At 44.6% G+C, this 17,314-nt stretch overlaps 2 protein-coding genes across 6 annotated transcripts in view; one reads left to right on the top strand and one right to left on the bottom strand.

The window, feature by feature from the left end:
* WDR90 (WD repeat domain 90) overlaps positions 1-7,426 on the bottom strand; it is a 42,897-nt gene extending 35,471 nt beyond the window's left edge. Inside the window, exons 1-7 of the mRNA XM_081840459.1 lie at positions 7,301-7,426; positions 5,043-5,134; positions 4,075-4,251; positions 3,050-3,188; positions 2,314-2,484; positions 1,435-1,558; positions 195-262 (exon numbers count right to left, since the gene is read on the bottom strand). Coding sequence (XP_081696585.1) covers positions 195-262; positions 1,435-1,558; positions 2,314-2,484; positions 3,050-3,188; positions 4,075-4,251; positions 5,043-5,134; positions 7,301-7,310 — 781 coding nt within the window. The 5' untranslated portion in view covers positions 7,311-7,426. The remainder of the gene's footprint in view (positions 1-194; positions 263-1,434; positions 1,559-2,313; positions 2,485-3,049; positions 3,189-4,074; positions 4,252-5,042; positions 5,135-7,300) is intronic.
* An 81-nt stretch (positions 7,427-7,507) lies between these two features.
* On the top strand, positions 7,508-16,784 carry LOC309329563 (adenine nucleotide translocase lysine N-methyltransferase-like). 5 transcript variants are annotated; one of them, XM_081840466.1, is made up of 7 exons: positions 7,508-7,580; positions 8,701-8,864; positions 9,082-9,236; positions 10,516-10,620; positions 11,580-11,720; positions 12,271-12,321; positions 14,950-16,784. In XM_081840466.1, the coding sequence occupies exons 3-7, from the start codon at positions 9,084-9,086 to the stop codon at positions 15,178-15,180; spliced, it is 681 nt and encodes a 226-aa protein (XP_081696592.1). In that variant the 5' UTR covers positions 7,508-7,580; positions 8,701-8,864; positions 9,082-9,083; the 3' UTR covers positions 15,181-16,784. The 5 variants fall into 5 exon arrangements, with proteins under 5 accessions (XP_081696592.1, XP_081696590.1, XP_081696593.1 ...); XM_081840464.1 differs by having other exon boundaries at positions 7,510-7,580; positions 8,548-8,864; XM_081840467.1 differs by having other exon boundaries at positions 7,510-7,580; positions 8,548-8,864; positions 12,275-12,321.
* The last annotated feature ends 530 nt before the right edge of the window (positions 16,785-17,314 follow it).

Here is a 17,314-nt window from a genome sequence, read left to right on the forward strand (position 1 = left end):
CACTGTCCATGCTTGCTGGAGGTTGATGGGAGTTACGAGTATCTGGAAGGCAGCACGTTGGCTACTCCTGTAGTAGATGTTTTGCTCATATCCATTCTCATCTGGCAATAAGGTGGTCTGTGTTGGATGAATTCTGTCCTGGGATGAAGAGCTTCCATTCCCCTACAGCCTCCCTTTTTTTCTTTTTTGCCTACCTGCAGCAGGATTCAAAGTGCCTTTCTGAATAGAGTCAAACGGCATCTTGGACCCATCAGAAGGAAACCTGAGCAAGAAGATCAGAGAAATGGTGACTGGTAAAAAGTGTGGAATGTAAGGAAGAAATGATTTTGTTTCACTGGTTCAAAGGAGGATGCTGGACTACCAGACAAAACCACAGAGTTACACTGACTATGGCCATTGGAATGTGGCCAGATTCAGCAAATTCTGAATGCTGCAATAAACAACCTGGACAAACCAAAGAGAGTGACCATATATCAAGATACTCTTAATGAATGGTTAGCAGCCAAACAGCTTTCTTCGGGGAGCTTTCTGTATTTACACAGATATGAGGAAAATATCTACTTCAACCCCCCAAATGCAGTAACAGGAATGCAGCCCAATGATGTTCCTTGGTCCCAGCACCATAGAGGTGTTTATCGGGATCTTGCCCAGTGCAGTATCACTGCCAACACTAAGTTCTGAAGGGGCACCTCTCTTCCCACTGAGCTATGTGCCAGACTCCAGAAGGGATGGTAAAAAGCCTATTTGGTTCAGTTAAAATTGCCTTGGAGTTGGCTAATGTTTGAGTATAGTAGTGTGGTGGAGCTGGGAGACGAGGGTTCAAATCCAAGCTCAACCATGCATCTCCAGCCAGTTACTCTCCTTCCCTCAACCTAACCTACCTCACAGGGTTGTTGTGAGGATAAAATGGGGAACAGAGAACCCTGTGTACCACCTTAAACTCCTTAAAGGAAAGGTGAGATATAGATCGAGAACAACAGAGGTGCATCTACATCTTCACTGTACAGCTTTTACCAGATGAAGACACACCTCTTTAAGCTGGTCTTCAAGAGTTAAAAGTATTTTGTTTTGCAGGATCTCACCTCTTTTGCTGAACCCATACTGTTCTCTTCTGGTTGGAGCAGTTTTACTCTCTAAAATTGTTGGCTGTTTGGTTTTTATAACTGTTTATTATGTTGTTGTAACCTACCCTGGGACCTTGTGGTGAAGAGCAGGTAAGAATTCTTATAAATTGGTAAAATATGCCAAATCCTAGCAAGTTATGGAAACACAATAGTCAGAAGCATACATGAGCTATAGCACTGCTCACTCACAACACACACATGCACACACACCATTTCTTTAACCTCTAAAGGAGAGATATACCAGTTATAAAGAGAAGCAAAGGAAGAAAGCTGGCATCCCACATCCCAAATACAATTCAGCAAACCATACCTAACATAATCGTAGAGGTCATGCCAATTTTCACCTTTCGGCACAGGAAATGTCATTTCTCGTGGCATGGGGGAGATGCCCTGCGTCACTAATTTGGAATGATGAGCCTCAGAGGAGGTCACACCTAAAAGCACAGAAAGGATGAAGGAGGCAGAAGCATCATTTGTTAGAAAAAGAGCTTGCAGAACTCCAATATGGACCTCTGTGAAAACAGCATCACACCAGCCCAATCCTATGGTATGCAAACTAGTCAGTATCCTATGACTGATTGGCAGACTGAGGTCTGTTTGTGCTATAAGTCTCAACAGCTGGAATTCATGACTTCCAAGTGGGGCTCGGCATGAAAATGTTGCAATCTGGAGTGTTCAGGGTTCCAAGCAACTGGACTGTACTCCCCCCCTTCTCAGTTTTCTTCCACATTTCAGTTAGTATTCCATGCCCACTGAGGACGCTACGTCCTCACTGGTCTATAGCTGTAGGTGGTAATTCTTCATTTTGGATTTTGGGGTGAATATGAAGGGGACAAGCTTGTGCCCAATCCCGGTTACATAACGATCTTTGATTTTCTGATGTTGAAAAGGCTGTTCCGTTTTGCTGCTAATGAGGCTGCTTGAAATATGGATTTTTTTATTTTTCCATTTGATTTTCTTTCATGATGTTATTTTTTTGATATATTGTTACACCATGTTTGTGATGTTTGAAGAAATGTTGTGAGCTGTGTATTCCCCCCCCCCCCAAAAGTAAAGTGGCATATAAAAGATCTAAATAAATACTGGTAAATGCCCTAGACATAAAACGGCTTTAACCATGAGATCTTAGCAACTATTCATGCAACTATTAAGTCAGTGATCCTTTGCGCAAGTTCCTTTTAATTCTCACCTGGATCAAAGAGCAAGTCACTAGTGAACAGGTTTTTCACCAACAGGTTGGAGCAGAGCTTGACACTCTTGAGATGGCTATAGCTTCTGTTCAAGTACAAAGAGAGGATGTAGCGGAGGTCGAGAATCAGGCAGGTCCACCGCACACTGCTGGGAGCCAGGCCCACCAGGTCTAAAGGTCAGAAACACACCAAGGAAACACCTGAATTTATATAGACATTCAACACACTATATCCCAAACCTTACAGGCAGAATAGGCTTCACGCATTAGCCCACTTCTAATTTTCAAATGCTTTGTGAGGAAGTGGCTATGATTGTGAGCTGGGATCCAGGTAAGTACCCAGTTCAAATCTCTCCTAGATCCCAAACTTCCTGGGGAACCAATAATCTTTCAGTGCCTGTTTCCCATATAAGGTATAAGGATAATCATCATGGTCTACTTTAAAGGACCCTTAGAAGGATTGCTGTGATGATATATAGGAAGCGCTGGGAACAGTCAAAGGTGCTATTATATAGATGCCCAAAGTAGTTTTGGGGGTGGCAAAGCTTTGCTTCTTCATCCATAACCACATTCTATTCTCCCTACCAGATCAACTCAGAGTCTGACCAAAAACCTAGTTTCTCAAGAACCTTTTAATTTCAGCCACCAGCATCCTGAGGACCAAATCAGAAGGCATCCAGAGCTACCTAAGCTTGCTGAGCAAACAGGAATTTGGTGGGTCTTCTTTGCGTTTTACCTTGCTTGGAAGCCTTGGATGTGCTTTCATAGACTGACCCTCTGGCTGCCCCACAAATGAACGGGAACTGCAGCCATGTGGCAGTTGACTTGAACTCCTTAAAGAGATTGGAAAAGGAAATGCGGACCACTTGGCTGTCCTGGAAATAAAGAAATGCAGACCATTCACATGGGTTCGCTATTTCAATAGGAAGGCAGCAAACACCCAGTTCTTAAGAAACAATAAATATCCATAACAATGGCTGATGAAAGAAAACCTACATTTTAAGCAAAGCTACATACTGTGACCCATGTGGACCAATGATGGGGCAGAAGGTAGTTCAGAATCTACTGAGTGATCTCTGGATGATCAGCAAGGTGTTCTAACTCCCAACTGTTTGGCTCCACCTTCTTTGAACTGTGTTCATTCCAGCTTGGTATTATAGGAACAACAACAATCTAACTTTAAGAACTAGTGTCTGAGTTTTTATGGCTTCCCCCATCTTCCCGCCTCGCTTCCTTTTTCTTTTTTTGCTATGCCTTTCTGACTGTCTGTTGATGAGGAATGTCTTTTATTGCCCCTGATTATATGTAAGCTGCTCTGGGAGGCTTTTTGGCTGAAGTGTGGAGTAAAAAAAAAAAGTTAAGATTAAACTAGTGGTGTGAAGGATTTCACTTGAGCTTTTCTGTATGCACAGCAACTGCTCTATAAGTGAGCCAGGGAGTGGGGAAGCTCTGGCGGGCAATGACTCTCCATTCATGTCCCACAGTAATCTTATTCCAGAGGACCTGTGAGATTTCTTCAGGCCTGTCTTTGACAACCGAAAGGACTAGAACTTTGCATTTCATAAAAGCGAAAGCTACAATGCTCACAAAGCCAAGTTCTGCAAAGGTGAATGGACCAAGGCCTCCAAAGAGGATAGGCCCACTCGATGGTACTACAAAGGGTACTGTAAGAGATCTGCATTTCCTCAGACCACCTAACATTGCCCTCTTGCTCATTTCATTACACAACTGGTCATTAATAAATAGGAGAGAAACTCTCACCTCTGTGGCAACGTCCAAGTGCACCACGAAATATTTGGTCGGTGCTGGCTTGAAGAGGATGTAGAGGTAGCGACCAGTGAGACCCAATGACTGTGTGCTGGTCTTGGGGAGCTGGAGGTAGTTACTCGCAGGCACAGCACCACTGATACGATACACTGTCCCTTTCAGAGTCTTGTCCTGAAGACAGGAGGATAAAACAGATGGAACAGCTCAGGTAAAAGAAATCAAGTCACACAAAGGCTGGAGGAAACCAAAGATGCTGACTCCCATATGTAGCATCATGGCAATTAACACAGCATTAAGGAAATATCAGCAAAGCACTTAGTGTTTCATTTCACTCTCCCTGATGTGATCCCCAAGTGGAGGGGGACAAGGATCCAGTTCAATTCCCAGAAAGCCCCAGGTTTGAGACCTCCAGCAGATGGAAGTTCTGACACATATGAAAATGTGCATGGCTTTGGTGGGAAGGCATATGATGCAGAAACCTTCCTAAAGCCAAACGGGTCTGTGGCTGGCCCAGCCTTCTTCAACCTGGTGTAGTGGGTCAGTGTGCCTGGCTGTTGACCAGAAGGCTGGTGTTTCAAACCCACCCAGGGATGGCTGTGGGCAGGATTCCTGCACTGCAGGGAGTTGGATTAGATTACCCTTGGGGTCCCCTCCAACTCTACAATTCAATGATTCTATGATTACAGAGGTTTTGGACTACTACTTTGTTGTCCAGGTATCTGGAGGCAAAGGTGCCCTTATGCATGCTACTTTTGAGTTCCATTAGGGAAAGGCAGGATAAATTTGTCGCTCTTTCCATCTCCCCCCTATTCATGGAAGGGAGAGCTCACATGCAGCAGTGGTGGCAGTGCCATACTTGGTCGTCTGCAAACTATGTGCACTCACCACAGGCGACCAGCTGAGTGCTAATACCAAGGCTACGTTTAACTACCCAAGAAAGGATCAGGAACTTCTGACACTACCATAAAGGTTGTCACATCGCCCTCCTTCGTGGACCTTTTCCATTCCTCAACTTTAAAGTGCTTGAAGATGTTTAGATAGGGATGCTGCCACACTGTAGAGAAAACAGATCAGTTAACCCACAAACAATGTGATTCCTGCTCTTGAAACTACTTCCCTCCCTTTACACAAAGCAGGATAATCCCAATGCTATCTTCCAAAATTAGAATTAGACTCCTAAACAGAAGGACAGCTATGAGTCTCAGTGGGGGGGGGGGATTTGTATTTTTGCTAAAATGATCTCATTGTCTCAATTTTCCCACAAAACAAACTGTTAAAGATAATCAATAGAAATGCCATCTTACTTTCCAACATCAGAAAATGAAGAAAAAGAGATAAAAACTCAGCCAAGGTATATGTGAGAAGGATCAATGCCTAAATAATGACCTTACTTTTAGTAAGGGGATGGGGGTTGAGTCTTTTTTTGTTCTATGTGACTTTTTGGGATGAACACTTTAATATATTCTGCTTACCCAGATTGTATTTTACTTTTTCTGTTAAGGCACTGTAAGTCCTACTGAGCATTTAACTACTGCATATCAGACAGATATCTAACAGGTAAAGACCCCCCATACCAAAAAACTTCACTTGTTGTATTTCTACCTGTCATGTAGCTGCAAAATGCCTATAACAATCATAGATGCAAGCTATTTTTCCTAGCAGTGTTCCTGTGCATTGAGCTGCACGGCAGACAGAAATATAAGAGGTTTTTTCCCCCAGGTATGAATGAAGAATAGTTAACAGTGCCTGCCATGCACTGATAAATGTACAGGAGCTCAACCCAACTAGGAAAAGCAATAATGTATCTCAAACAATTAAAGATAAAAGGTAAAGGACCCCTGGACAGTTAAGTCCAGTCAAAGGAGACTATGGAGTTGCAGCACTCATCTCACTTTCAGGTCAAGGGAGCTGGTGTTTGTCCACAGACAGCTTTCTGGGTCATGGGTCATGTGGCCAGCATGACTAAACCGCTTCTGGTGCAATGGAACACCTTGACGGAAACCAGAGCTCATGGAAACACTGTTTACCTTCCCGCCACAGTGGTACCTATTTATCTACTTGCACTGGTATGCTTTCAACTGCTAGGTGGGCAGGAACTGGGACAGAGCAACGGGAGCTCACCCCATTGCTCAGTGGTTTATCATCCCATATCTCAAACAATACCCCAGAAAAATCCAACAAGTAGAGTGAGGAGGCAGAAATGGGGGAGGGGGAGAGAACAAGCCTGTTGTGACTTATGCCCATCATACTAGATATATAAAATTTCCCCTAGCACAGCTCCTGTGCATTTTAACACCAGTATGTGAGACAGAAATCTGATAGCTGGACTTGGTTTAATCAGGGATGGTAGAAATCACCACCAGTTGCATTTTACCCATGCTGTCCAGCTGTTTAATAGAATATTGTATAAGCAGAGTTCCTGTGCATCCCAAGCTTCCTTCCTCTTGGGGAGGGTGGAAGGCTGGACCTCTGGCAGCTATATGTCTGCTCAATACAATATATGCAACTTACGGTACATTCACTTATTCATTAATTGCCCTGTAACACGGCTCTCTGGGCAATGTAACAAGAAATGTTTAAATACAACTTGCAAAATGTTAAAAAGACCCCCCCCCCCAAAAAAAAACCCCACCCCGATTACGGTCCAAACATAACACAGGTAAAATGATCCAAAACATCACAGACTATTTCAGATATATACTGTATATATATCTCCCCTGGGCTCCTCCAGGGGAGGAAAGACAGGATATAAATCCAAATAAACACACACACACGCACACACAGCAACTCATCTAGTCCTCCAGAAAGCCAAAATCATCTCATAAGCGCTAAAAACATAAGAACTCTGTCCAGTCGCGGCTGCCTACAGGCAGAAATCCAGCAGGCGAGGAGATGCGTCTCCCCACATCACAGAGAGGAGCGAAAAGGCTACATCTGGCGAATTTCTGCCTGTCCTGTCATGCTGCTGCGGCTTTGAAAGCGCAGGAGCCCTGTCAGGAAACAGCAACAGCAGCAGCTCCACGGGTTTTCTGTGTCTCGGAATAGGGGACTCGGTGGGGCTGTCGGGGACTCTTCCCTCTCCCGCCCCGTGGCTGCTCAGACTCCGAGGAGCCTCCAAACCAGCCCCGCCTGGCCATGCTGAGGTCCTAGTGCCCCTCATTTCCCCAGAGCCCAATACCCGCCCGGGCTCCCCTGCCCTCCCGCTCCCCTCGGCGGGCACCTCTGGCCATGGCTGCCCCGCTCTCTCTGCGGCTCCGCTTCAAGCCCGCTCTCCCTTCCCGCCGCTGCCCTAAAGGAGCGCGCCCAGCTTCCCGCAACCATAGAGTCGTCTCGGGCGGACTGCGGAGGATGGGGGAAAAGCCTACTATTCCGCTAGGGCTAGAGCGGCCGCCCCATTCCCCCTCTGGATCAAAGAGTTCATGGAGAGAGTGACAAGCGACGCTCTCGCTTCCGATTTCCGTCTGGGTGTTCGAGAAAGCACTTCGCGCGCTCTCAATAAGGTGCGTGGCCTCTCTGTCACCATCGTATCTCTATGGTGGGCCTGTTCCCATGCGTTCTATTTACGCAGAAGAATCTATAAACCACTTGCCCGTAATGCATTAATACCCTTAGAAAATTTCTGGTTTTTATGGAAGCCGCCCAGAGTGGCTGGGGAAACCCAGCCAGATGGGCGGGGTACAAATAATAAATTATTATTATTATTATTATTATTATTATTATTATTATTATTATTAGAGACGCAACATGTAGAACTCCTTTGTTATGTCAACTCCAGGCAAAAGGACTAAAAGGATTTAATTATATGGCAAAGAGAATGCAGCCGCTTGTGCTGGGTTGACTTCGCTTGGGGGAAAGAGTTTGTGTGTGTGTGTGTGTGTGTGTGTGTCTGTCTGTCTATATAGGGCACTTTATATCACGCTTTCTTGTGCTAAAATCAAACTCAAGCTGCTTACGATGAAAATATAAACAAACAAGAGCAATCCCTAACTAAATGTTTAAAATAGTTTAGATAATGGGGTGTTTTATTTCGTTACTGTAGAAACTTCAGAGTCATAGCTGTCAACGTTTCCCTTTTTTAAGGGAAATTCCCATATTCCGAATAGGATTCCTCGCAAGAAAAGGGAAAAGTTGACAGCTATGTTCAGGGTGAGTGCTGGCGCCTATTTTTCTAGGGAAAAAAGCACTGCACACACCCATGTCAAAACCATAAATGAGAACTATCAGCTCACTGTGGGGAGGCAAATCCAGTGCTTTTTTTTTTAGGGGGACGCATACCCCTAAACATTTTGTGAATATAAGTTTGGCCTCATTGAGGGGTAGTATTTCAATATGAGTAGGAAAATGAGAGTACCCCTAGAAAAAAAAAAAGCACTGGTCAAATCCATATGACTTTCTTTAGGTTAGGCTTTGTGACAGGTCTTTTAGGAACATAAGAAGCTATCCTAACACCAGTTTGTTCCCACCTAGCTCAGTACTGTCTACGCTGGCTGATAGCTGCTCTTGAGAGTTTCAGAAGGGGCTTTCTCAGCCCTACTGGAAGATGCAAGAGATGGAACACAGGACCTTCTGCATGCAAAGCAGCTGCTCCAACAAACCAGCAGTCCTTTCTTTCCTTCACAGGCACACGGAATTGTTATGCATGGAATAAGAGATGTGTTTTCTGCTCTGTTCGGATTGCTACGCAAACTGTGTTTTTGCACAGAGGGTAAAGTCCACCAAGGTCACAAAGTAATTTCAGTATGGCCATTTTGGCTGCAAATGTTAAAGGACTGGAAGAAGATTCGGTAAGTTTCTTGTTGCAGATTCCTTATTAAACAGGAGACACTTTGCACTTTATTTTTTAAAAATGGTTTGTTTGTTTTTTAAAGTCTGACTTTCCCATTTTCCCAAGCTGCCCTATGACCAGAGATCTGTCCCCACCTTTTTTTGCAGCCAATACTGCAGTGGCAGAGATGCAGCATTTAACTAGGAACTGATTTGCACATTCCTTTGTTTTTGCAGGCATGGATTATGACGACATAGAAGAGCTGGCGGCAGAGCTGCATAAAAAGGGGAGTTCCTGGAGCCCTTTCCAGGTGGCATCAAGCACCAGCTTGGTCCTTTATTTTGCCTGGGCCGGATCTCTTGCCCTAGGCCTGCGCAAAGTGTATTTACAGGTATCGGGGGTTACCACCGTTTTAAAATGTTAGAGAGCAGAGCAAAGGGAACAGGAGAAGCTCCAGGTCTGTGGAGGGTATGGGCAATAAGTGACTTACCACAAGGGGGCAGCAGAGCACACATCTAAAGGGTACTGGATGATTGTGAGAAAGGGAATAATTAGGTGGGGTTTGGCCAAGGGCTGGGGACGAAGGTTGGCGGTTCGAATCCCCGTGAGGGAGTGAGCTCCCATTACTTGGTCCCTGCTCCTGCCAACCTAGCAGTTCGAAAGCACGTCAAAATGCAAGTAGATAAATAGGTACCACTCCAGCGGGAAGGTAAATGGTGTTTCCGTGCACTGCTCTGGTTCGCCAGAAGCAGCTTAGTCATGCTAGCCACATTATCTGGAAGCTGGACGCCGGCTCCCTCGGCCAATAAAGCAAGATGAGCGCCACAGCCCCAGAATCGTCTGTGACTGGACCTAATGGTCAGGGGTCCCTTTACCTTTACCTGGCCAAGGGCAGACTGAGGTTGGCTGTGCTGTGCATTATACCTCCGTATTGATCATCCTCCATAGCCTAGCGACTAGATACAAATAAATTAATCTACGGGGATCACCCCACCCATTCTCGTTCTGTGGTTTTATTATCTCCCCTTTTACGTATTTTTTTTGAGACTGGCCCTGGTAACCCTTACCAAAGGGATGGCAGACAAATTCATTCAGTGAATGAATGATGCATCTTAGGGGAGGACCAACTCTCAGCAGCAGAACACATGCTTTTCCTGCACAGGGTTCCAGGCTGAATCTTTGGCATCTCCAGGTAGGAGTGGAAATCCCTTCCTTGAAATACTTAATACCCCCCAACATTTCTCTGATGAAAATAGGGATGTCCCATTCCATAATAATAATTTTGCTATTTATACCCTACACACCTGACTGGGTTGCCCCAGCTACTCTGGGCAGCTTCCAACATATATAAAAACATAGTAAAACATTAAAAAAACTTTCCCTATACAAGGCTGCCTTCAGATGGCTCGGGGGTCAGAGAACGCCATAGCCTCCAACATTTCTCCGAAGAAAAGAGGGACGTCCTAAGGAAAAGCGGGGCATTCTGGGATCAAACCAGAAACTGAGATGGCTTCTCCAAATCAGGGACGTCCCTGGAAAACAGGGAAACTTGGAGGGCCTGTCACTGAACTAGATGAACCAACAGTTTCATGTGGTATAAGGCAGATTCCCATGTTCCTAATATCCATGCCTTTTGCAAAACTCACCAGCTTCTTTCCTTTTTAATCCAGGTGCCGTATGTACCCTCCAGTGTCAAGCAAGTGAGGAATATGATGTCGCTGCTGCAGGGGCGCTCTGGGAAGCTGGTGGATTTAGGATCGGGTGATGGCAGAATAGTAAGCACATCAAAATGCACCCGAGTGTGGGATTGCCAAGGCTGTTGGTGCACGGCAAGGATCAGCATCTGCCTGCAACACTCACTGCTTGGTTGTGATTGAGATAAACTAGGAATAAATGACCTTTTGTTGATAGGGTGGGGGCTGTTTAATTACAGGGGTGTTTTCTGTTCTAACACTGAGCTATATACACGCTTCCTCAAATTTAACACCAGAAATCCTACCCTTTGCGGCTGTGCATTGTTTCAGGGGCTAATCCGCACCGTACATTTAAAACACTCTTATACCGCTTTCACAGTCATAGCTTTCTTCCAAAGAATCCTGGGAATTAAATTCTGCTAATTTCACATCTATTATTATTATTATTATTATTAATTTGTACACTGCCCATCTGACTTGGTTGCCCCACCCACTCTGGGCAGCTTCCAACATATACAAAACATAATAAAACATTAAAAAGCTTCCCCATACAGGGCTGCCTTCGGGTGTCTTCTAAAGGTTGTATAGTTACTTATCTCTTTGACATCTGATGGGAAGGTGTTCCACAGGGCAGGCACCACTACCGAGAAGGCCCTCTGCCTCGTTTCCTGTAACTTCATTTATTGCAGTGAAAAAACCACCTGAATGCCCTCGGTGCTGGATCTCAGTGTTCGGGCTGAACGATGGGAGTGGAGATGCTCCTTCAAGTATACTGGACGGAGGCTGTTTAGGGCTTTAAAGGTCAGCACCAGCACTTTGAATTGTGCTCAGAAATGTACTGGGAGCCATTGTAGGTCTTTCAGGACCGGTGTTATATAGTCCGGGCAGCTGCAGTTCCCAGCAAACTATATTTCCCAGGATTCTCCATAACTATTAAAACAATAAAAGAGGGTTTAAATGTGTGCAGATGTGACCTGTGCCATGAAACTGACACAGCATTAGGCAATAGACAATGTGCCTGATTCTAGCTGCACTTCTAGGTGTTGGAGGCTTACAAACAAGGCTTCAGGCCGACGGTTGGCTATGAGCTCAATCCATGGCTTTTACAACTGTCCAACTTTCGTGCCTGGAGGGCTGGGTGCTATGGAAAGGTTTTCTTCCGGCGAGAAGACCTTTGGAAGGTAAGCTCTTCCCACACGGAGACAAGAAGCTAGGCCTGTAAGGAGCAAAGTGCAAGAAGGAGCTGTCTGCAGTAGCCATCTCACCTGCATCTTAAGTGAAGCTCAGGAGAAGCAAACGTTAGCAGCAAGGCTAAGTTTTGCAACTTCCAGATATTGTTGGCCCCCCAGCTGCTATGAGCACCAGCAGCATGGCCAAAAGCCCAGGGTTGATGGGAGTTGTAGTCTAACAACATCTGGTGATGGGAGTTGTAGTTCAACACCAACCAACCCACACTGGTTGCTCCTGCTATATAGTTTAGCTATGTGTTGTGAAGCAGTGTTTCCTTGTGTTTTTCCCGAATCTCCCAAGGTTCAGCATCACTGGTTGGCCCCAGGTTCTTTTAAGAGAGCAAGTTCCGTAGCTGAACTATGTGCTGCAATATCTGAGACCATGGGACTGTGCTTTACCTCCCAAAGCATGGTGGGAAATAGTTCAGACCAGAATAGGAAACAACCATTGAACCATCTCTCTTGACTAATTGTCTGCTGCTGGTGCTATTGTTGTTTTAAGGCAGATCTCTCTGACTGCAACAATGTCACTGTGTTCCTGGCTCCCAGCTTGGTGAGTAGTTTTCAGATAAGCTTGTCTATATTACCTAAGCAAAACCAAGGATGGTCAGTGCAATGCCCAGTCTTCACAATATCTAATGGACTAATGCCTTCAATTAACTGGCAAAAGTATTATGCATTCAGTCTTATGAACCTGCCCTGGTCTTAAAATTGGGTCTGAAACCCTATTTGTTAGGCTCACCTCAGTATCCATTAGGCTGGTGAGTACTGGAGACAGGGCCTTATTCGTTGTGGTCCCATATCCTTGGCACTTTCACCAAAAGAACTGCATACGACCCCATCTTTGTTAAGTTGTAAAGGTCTGTTTAAAAACAAATTGCATTCTGCATTCTATTAAAGTGTTGGGTTTTGAACGCCTGCTGTTTATCCTTTCTATAATTAGATGTTTGCTTTCTTGCATTTATTAATTATCTTCTGTAAGCTGCCCTGAGAGGGCTGCATCTGAAAGGCAGCGATGAAGCATTTTAGATGGGTAAATTCATCGTCACAGCCAATGAGTGGATAACATCTTCTGCAAAGCACTTGCTCTCATTTTCCCCAGCAGAAGGAATTGTCCCCATCTGCTTGGTACTGTCCAGCCTCTGTCCTAGAAATCAGTCGAGACATAGACATTAAAACCTTATACTAACAGTGGTGGCAGCTCCATTTGAGCAAAAGGGGCACAGCCAAACAGCCTCTGTGTGCCTGCATCTGACTACTTCACTTGCAACCAGCCTGGGGAGTCAGCTCCCTCCTCCTTAGTCCCTATACAACTCAACAGGATAACTAGAATTAGTTTTCTGCACCTGCTTAGTAAGGTGTGCTTGTTTTTTTAAAATGATACTCCTGTACTGACAGCCAAAGGGGATTTATCTTCACCACATACTGATTTAGTTGTTTTGGCAGTGTCTTTCATTTTAACACTGTCCTTTGTGGGACCAGGTGACAACAACTGAGTCCACCCATTGCTAAAGAATGACGATTGCCCTAGAAGCGCCCAGCAGTCTTGCTGAGGCATCACAACTGTATGCTCTATTTACACTGCTGCTGTGTGGTCACCGCAGCCAGATGCTGAGCTTGCCAGCTTCCCCCACCCCAACTGCAAAGTCAGCCGAAAGCAAATAATGTTGCCTCATTTCTGCAGAGACTGCAGTTTGAAATTCACTATTCCCAAGTCACCTTATGCTAGATGCTGGTCAGTTAAGAGAGAAATTGGCCCAGTCTTCTCTTTGCAGCTTCCAGGAGTCACCTTGAAGGGTTTCCTTTAATTGATTTAAGTCCGGAATTACCAAACTGAATTCTTTCTGAAGGACCATCTGGCCCTGTATGCGTCGTTGGGGGGTGTTTTATACGTAACCCTGCCTTTGCAGACTATCATAAGGTATAAAGACTGAAAACGGGTCTTTTTCGCTGTCCCCACTGCTGCACAGGAAGAGACACCATCAATTTGCTTCAGACACCTTGTAAAAACACCATACAGTGGTACCTCGGGTTAAGTACTTAATTCGTTCTGGAGGTCCGTACTTAACCTGAAAGTCTTCTTAACCTGAAGCACCACTTTAGCTAATGGGGCCTCCTGCTGCCGCTGTGCCGCTGGAGCACGATTTCTGTTCTCATCCTGAAGCAAAGTTCTTAACATGAAGCACTATTTCTGGGTTAGCGGAGTCTGTAACCTGAAGCGTATGTAACCCGAGGTACCACTGTACACTCAGATAGTTCAAGCTCCAGTTTGGCAGTTATCAGATGGTGTTGTTTCAGCTCAAAAAGAGGCTGATCTATTCACTCATTTTATATTAAAAACAAAACATTATGGCCCTGTGTCTCCTCCCATGTCCCTAATAGATGCTGGCTGCCTTGCTTCGATGAAGCTTCTATGTTAGGCAATGGTAGAGGAACGTTCACATAAACTCATCGCATACACCACATGAATTTGGGAATCAAAGGAGCAGTTAGGGCCAAAATTCATAGAAACAGAACAATTTCCCTGTAGGTTTTTTTTTAGTTCATGCAACAAATGATTATGCTTCAGTCTGAAGTTCTATACAGCCCAGTGGTGGCTGGTACCCTTTGGAAATGGTAGGGCAGAAAGCAGAAAGACCAGCAGCAAGTGGCGCCAGAGCCAAGGACAGGCAGAGCCAATTCAGGGCAGATCCACACCATACTTTTAAAGCCTTTTCAGTACACATTTAAAGCATGTGACTGCCCCCACAAGGAATCCTGGGAACTATGGTTTCACCTGCACAGAGCTGCAGTTCCCAGCACCCTTAAACTAGTTCCCACGATTCTTTGGAGGATGTGTGTTGAATGTTGAATGTTCTTACATATGCATTGAATGTGCCTTCAGTGTATGGTGCGGACCTGTCCTAATTCTTGTTTCGTCCCCATCCTCTTCCCTGCTGCATTCTACAAAGGCAACCCTGAGACTAAGGGGCAGAAAACGGATAGGCAGTTCAATTCCTGGACTGATAGTTAAGCAAGGCATGCAGATGGGGTCTGACTGAGGGCAGATGAAGGCTGGAGGCCCTAATAGACCAACCTCTGCTGATAGAGCGGCACTTTTGCCCTCCCCAAGGCTTTCTTTGTCCACTCTGAGATTCATTGCTGCTGTCAACGTCATTGTAAAGCAGACCTCTCTCGGCAGGTCCCGCTCCTGGAGAGAAAACTGCTTTCAGAGCTCCCCGATGGGGCCTGTGTGGTGGCTGCTCGCTTTCCTTTCCTCAACTGGAGTCCTACCAGCATTGCTGGAGACAGCTTAGAAACAGCCTGGGCCTATAACATCACAGCAGTACGGCAAGCAGACAGGCAGATGCCCAGCCAAAGGCTAAACCTCCATAAAACTCAGCTGTGCAGGGAAAATGGAAAGGATGCATGAAATCGACAACAGTGCTTTTTCTTTTGCTAGTAGTTGTCTTAACTAGTGGGGGGGGGGGAAGTATTGGTTTGCGTTTTGCTTTTGCTTTATTATACATTTTGTATTCTCGTTATATATTTTTTCTGTTGTGAACCACCCTGGGATCTTCAGATGAAGGCCGGTATACAAATTTTAATGATGATGATGATAGGTTATCATGGTCCCGCAGTACAGATGAGAGGGCCAGTAAAAGAAATTGCCATAAATAACCACACACTTATGCCAAATGCAACACCATGACACTAGCAGTAATCCTTTTTTTCTGTCTCCCCCACCCCACCCTGCAAATAATGGCTTTATCACCTTAAGGGGCTGGTGGGTACTTACAGATACCAGTGGATGAATCTACCCACATTTTAAATTTCAGTTTATCCTTTTCCCCCAGTCTTAAGTTCAGTTTACCACATTGGTTTGCAATTTGTTCCCCTTAAAACTAGGCAGATGGCCTTCTCGGTAGTGGCGCCCGCCCTGTGGAATGCCCTCCCATTAGATGTCAAGCAAATAAACAACTATCTGACTTTTAGAAGACATCTGAAGGCAGCCCTGTATAGGGTTTTTTAATGTTTGATGTCTTACTTAATTTGTTGTAAATCATCCAGTTTCAGTGCACATTTTAATATGCCCATTTTTCAAACAACTTCCCTCTTATATAATGCATGTTTAAATGCTACTTTCACTGACATATATATTTTACACAATTTCCTCTAACATGCATGATCTTTTGGTATGAGAATTGTGTTGCAGATTTCAAAGATAAGCTGATTTTTAGTTTGCTTAATCATTCTGGGAAGTATAAGTTAGGCTGATTCCCACTGAAATGTGAACCCACCCAAGTTTCTACACTTTACACCTTTACAAACACAAGTAAAGATGAAGAAATTATCCTGGGAAGTATGTACGCATCATAAGGAACAAAGAAATATTAATGTGACTATGGAAAAAAGGAATTGGCATGATTTAGGGCAGTATCCAACTCATGTGTCCAGTCAGTGCAATTTCTGCCTGCGCAATGGAACATCCTTCCTCTGCTCCCCCTGTGTGCCCCATATCCTCCCCAAATTTGTTCCAGAAGGTTGGGGGAACCCCCATAATAGATTTAGGGAGCACACAGAGCAGAGTTCTTTGCACTGATTGAATGAGTTATTTAACACTATAGTACTTTGGATACAAGATTCCCCAAGATTACTGATTTGGTGTCAGTTGAGTCTTCATATTTAAAAATAATCTTTTCCATGAAATTTGAAATAAGTCGTCATGCCAGGTTTCTTCCAGGAGGAGGGAGAGTCAGGGTGTCCATAAACCTGTATTTTGGGAGAAAAGAATCTCTGACCCAAATTGTGTGTTGTGGGGTCAGTCAGTGCATACAGGTTCCTATGAAAACCAAGGTCCATGAGTTAAAGTTAAAAACTAAATATAAGCCCAACTGAATTGCTGAGGAACAGTCTAGAAGGCTGAGGCTGATGTCAAGAGATGCTAGATTTATTTTGTTGGTGCAGTGCAGAGAGATGTATGTAATGTTTTCTGATTTCTTGAACCATGATTAAAAGATGAGCATCAGGCTGCAAGCTTGTGCGTTCCCCGCTTTTCAGTTTTCATGATTTAGGGAAAAATTAACCATGGTTACCTTTAAACAGATTTTACAAACCAGCCTCAAATCCCCAATATTGAACTCAGCTTTGTTAAAGCTAGCCATAAGGAGTATTGACCTCAGTGCAGACTGCAACACTGCAGGACAGATGGGCAGAAGATAGACTGGAATCTCCTGGTGGTTATTTGCAGTAGATTGGAAAGGGTTTCTCCCTCCTTAGAGTTCAACACCAGCAAGTAGAATTGGCAGGACAAACCTGTGTATTAATTGGTTGCCGGTCTTTGCACAGCTGTACTGGCAACTTTTAAGCTTGCATTTTAGAATCCTTACTGTAGAGTAACTCAGACTGCAATATATAGCTCTGTATATATCAGGGGCTACTAGTAAGGATATTCAGAAATTTGAGAAAGTTCCATAGGCACCAGGTTTGTGGCATAACACAAAAGGTCTGCCACATTTAAAAGAGCAGAATAAAGAGATGAGAACATAAAACAGGGCAGGAATATT

Source organism: Podarcis erhardii (genome assembly GCF_964252035.2).
Source record: "Podarcis erhardii genome assembly, chromosome: 14".
In the NCBI taxonomy this organism is placed as follows: domain Eukaryota; kingdom Metazoa; phylum Chordata; class Lepidosauria; order Squamata; family Lacertidae; genus Podarcis; species Podarcis erhardii.